The sequence below is a fragment of the Marmota marmota genome, unplaced genomic scaffold (assembly GCF_001458135.2).
Source record: "Marmota marmota marmota unplaced genomic scaffold, marMar, whole genome shotgun sequence".
Classification (NCBI taxonomy): Eukaryota; Metazoa; Chordata; class Mammalia; order Rodentia; family Sciuridae; genus Marmota; species Marmota marmota.
In genome coordinates, this window is record NW_026000026.1 from 41,265,630 (window position 1) to 41,268,762 (window position 3,133).

Consider the following 3,133-nt stretch of genomic DNA (forward strand, 5'->3'; position numbering starts at 1 on the left):
GACAGCCCTTCCTATTGGACAGGGGTATTTGCCCAGAGGTCTGGTTTTCACATAAAAGACAGGAACCACTGAAGTCAGTCCCCACTTCCAGTCGTTGAGGTCAGTCAAAACAGAAAGAAAGGAAGATGGCAAGAATAATATTACTTCTCCTTCTGGGTCTTGTGGCTATATGTGCTGTGCATGGAGTATTTATGGAAAGACTTGCTTCCAAGAAGCTGTGTGCAGATGACGAGTGTGTCTGTAAGGAATTTTTCTTTTTTTATGCTTTTCATTATCAATATATATATATATATATATATATATATATATATATATAGCCAATATATCCACTAACAGCACAAAATCGAATTGTACTTCCAAGTGAATTTTCTTCAATGTCTGTGTTATCAGCATTGCACATCCTGGTCCATGCTCTTGGGGTCTGACTATGGAGAATTCACTTTTCCAAGATGTTGTTGCAGCACTAATATTTTGGTTCACTTACTCTTTGTGAGTTGAACCCAGTTGCAAACTGGGATGTGTGAGTCACTCTGATTTTCTAGTTTTGTTTTTTTTTTAACATGCTTATAAAATGTAGTAAATTCAATTTTCTTTTCTTCCAGATACTATTTCTCTGGCTAGTGCTCAAGAAGATTACAATGCCCCAGACTGTAGATTCATTAATGTTAAAAAAGGGCAGCAAATCTATGTTTACTCAAAGCTGGTGAAAGAAAATGAAGCTGGAGAGTTTTGGGCTGGCAGTGTAAGATGAGATTATTAAAAACATACACATATCTTCACACATGTTGCTCTTAATTTTTCCTCAATTACCTATCTGAAACCCATTTTAATGCTTAAAACTGTTAAAAACAATTGGAAATTGTAAATGCAAAAATTCAGGTGTATTGCTATTGTTGCATTTTAAAGAATCAAAGGTAATTTCATAACAAAACCAAAGGCAGGTTAATGTGATGTTTTGGCAAGAATAAAACCATAAACATTGGGACTTGGACATCCCAAAGAGTTTGAATTTTATTCAAAAATGTTCCAGAGAACTTGCCAAGTAAAAGATATGTGTGCTGGCAGTTAGTCTAAGTTAAAATATCCTTTTAGGAAACTTTAGTACCCACTTTCATTCCAAAGAATCTGTTTTCTTCAGTTAAAATACACAGGGCCAGACCCTGGGGAGAGATGAAGCAAGGTTGGTTTACATCTTGGATGGCAATCCCAAAGAGGTTCTAAGGTAATGAAGAATTAGATTGAAATGCATTCCAAGTATCCTTTCATTTGAATTGTTGTATACTGAGAAATAGATATCCTTTAAAACAAAAGTTTCAAGTAAATACTTTAAAAAATTACCGACTTTATTATTATTTTTTATGGATTCCTAAAAGATTTCAGGCTTATCTGATATAAATGAAGTTCCAACTTTGACTGAGTTCCCTGGAAACCAGAGTGAAAGGGAGGTGCTAGTAGTTACGAAATTCTTTTTATCAGCAAAGAGGATACCTGCAGGTTTTGCCCTAACTGATCCTCTTTTGGGTATTCAGGTTTATGGTGATCATCAGGATGAAATGGGAATTGTGGGTTATTTCCCCAGCAACCTGGTCAAGGAGCAACATGTGTACCAGGAAGCCACCAAAGAAGTTCCCACTACGGTAAGCATCTCAGAAGTGAACATTAGAGGTCTCAGATCTTGGGGTAATATAGGCTAGTGCTAAAAATGCATCATGCGACCTACAAGATGTGTTGGAGAAGCCCTCTATTTCCAATGCCAACTTGCCAGAAATAGTGAGGTTTGGGGGGACATTTAAATCAACTATTTGTATTGAATATTAGTGCAATACTCCTGCAACTCCCTAGCCCACCCCTCTTTTTAAAAGTTTATTATTTTTGTTTTAACTTTATTTTTTTCTGTGTTATTGGGGATATAACTGACCAGTAACAACTGTATATATTTAAGGGGTAAAACTTGATGTTTTGATATACGTATGAATGGTGAAATGATCATCACAATCAAGCTGGTTAACATCTGTTACCTCACATAGTTACTTTTGTGTTTATATGTGTGTATTTAAAGCACTTCAGATCTACCTTCTTAGCAAATTTCAAGCATACAATACAGTACTCCTTTGTTTTATATGTGAATCATCCTGAAAGGATTCCATGTCATAAAGAAAGAAACTAAAATAATATAAACTGACTCTCACTGACAGTTTACACATATTTATAAAAGACAGATGGGGGGGATTAGCACCTGTTTTTTGATAAAAATCAAAACATTCTAGAAAAATCTTTGAATGCCTTATTTTTGTGACAAATAGACTCAACTTAAGTATGAAGTGCACTCATACTCTTTCCAGAGCCCTGGGTTCTGGTAAACTCATGGCAAAAAAAAAAAAAAAAAAAGATTTTTCTGAGCTGCTTTGCACGGTAGTTGTTTTGAAGAGATTTTTCCCAAAGCTAATTACTGTGTTTCAAATATTACCTAGCCTATACAAATACCACTCACTTGTCAGCGCTTCTTAGGAGTAAGCTTGATCTGTCAAATAACCATAAATTAAAAGTTTATTTGAGGACTTTCATTTTAAGCAGCTTTTGACTTGAAGTGGTAATTATTTCATATTCTTTGGAGTCTGGCCTTTATTTCTTTTAAATCCAGATTTCTCTTTGATTGGATATGATTTTAAAGAAAGAACTTATATCTGTCTTCTGGCCCAACCTTCTCAGTTCAATCTTTTCTTTCTCTCTCTTTTTCTCTTTCAGGATATCGACTTCTTCTGTGAATAAAAATAAGCTAAAACTTCAGATAAAAAATGAAACACCAAAAATGAAGAAAAAAGCCAAAATAACAAAGAAGTGCCTATCTCTAATTTCTGACTTTTGTTTCAAGAGGGTCTGGGTCTTGGGTCTGGAGGTGGAATAAAAGAGGATTTTCAACTCAGCCTTTTTTACTGTGGGTATGGTCTTTCCACAAACAGGACGGAATTGAAACTGAAGAATTCATTTTCAAACTAGAGAATCTTCTTTTACATGGGAATGCATGTAGAAGATGATTTATTTCTAGTTATTTCTGGATAGTAATTCTTCCCAGCTCTTTGACACCCTGTACATAAACTTGGTGAGCCCTAGGTTTTACCTTTGGAAATCATGG

At 35.0% G+C, this 3,133-nt stretch overlaps 1 protein-coding gene across 1 annotated transcript; it reads left to right on the forward strand.

Moving 5' to 3' along the window:
* Window positions 1–74: 74 nt before the first annotated feature.
* On the forward strand, window positions 75–2,923 carry Otor (otoraplin). Its single transcript, XM_015476406.2, has 4 exons — window positions 75–240; window positions 603–742; window positions 1,530–1,637; window positions 2,746–2,923. Exons 1-4 carry the CDS (start codon window positions 126–128, stop codon window positions 2,767–2,769), a joined length of 387 nt encoding a protein of 128 aa, XP_015331892.1. The 5' UTR covers window positions 75–125; the 3' UTR covers window positions 2,770–2,923.
* Window positions 2,924–3,133: the final 210 nt, after the last annotated feature.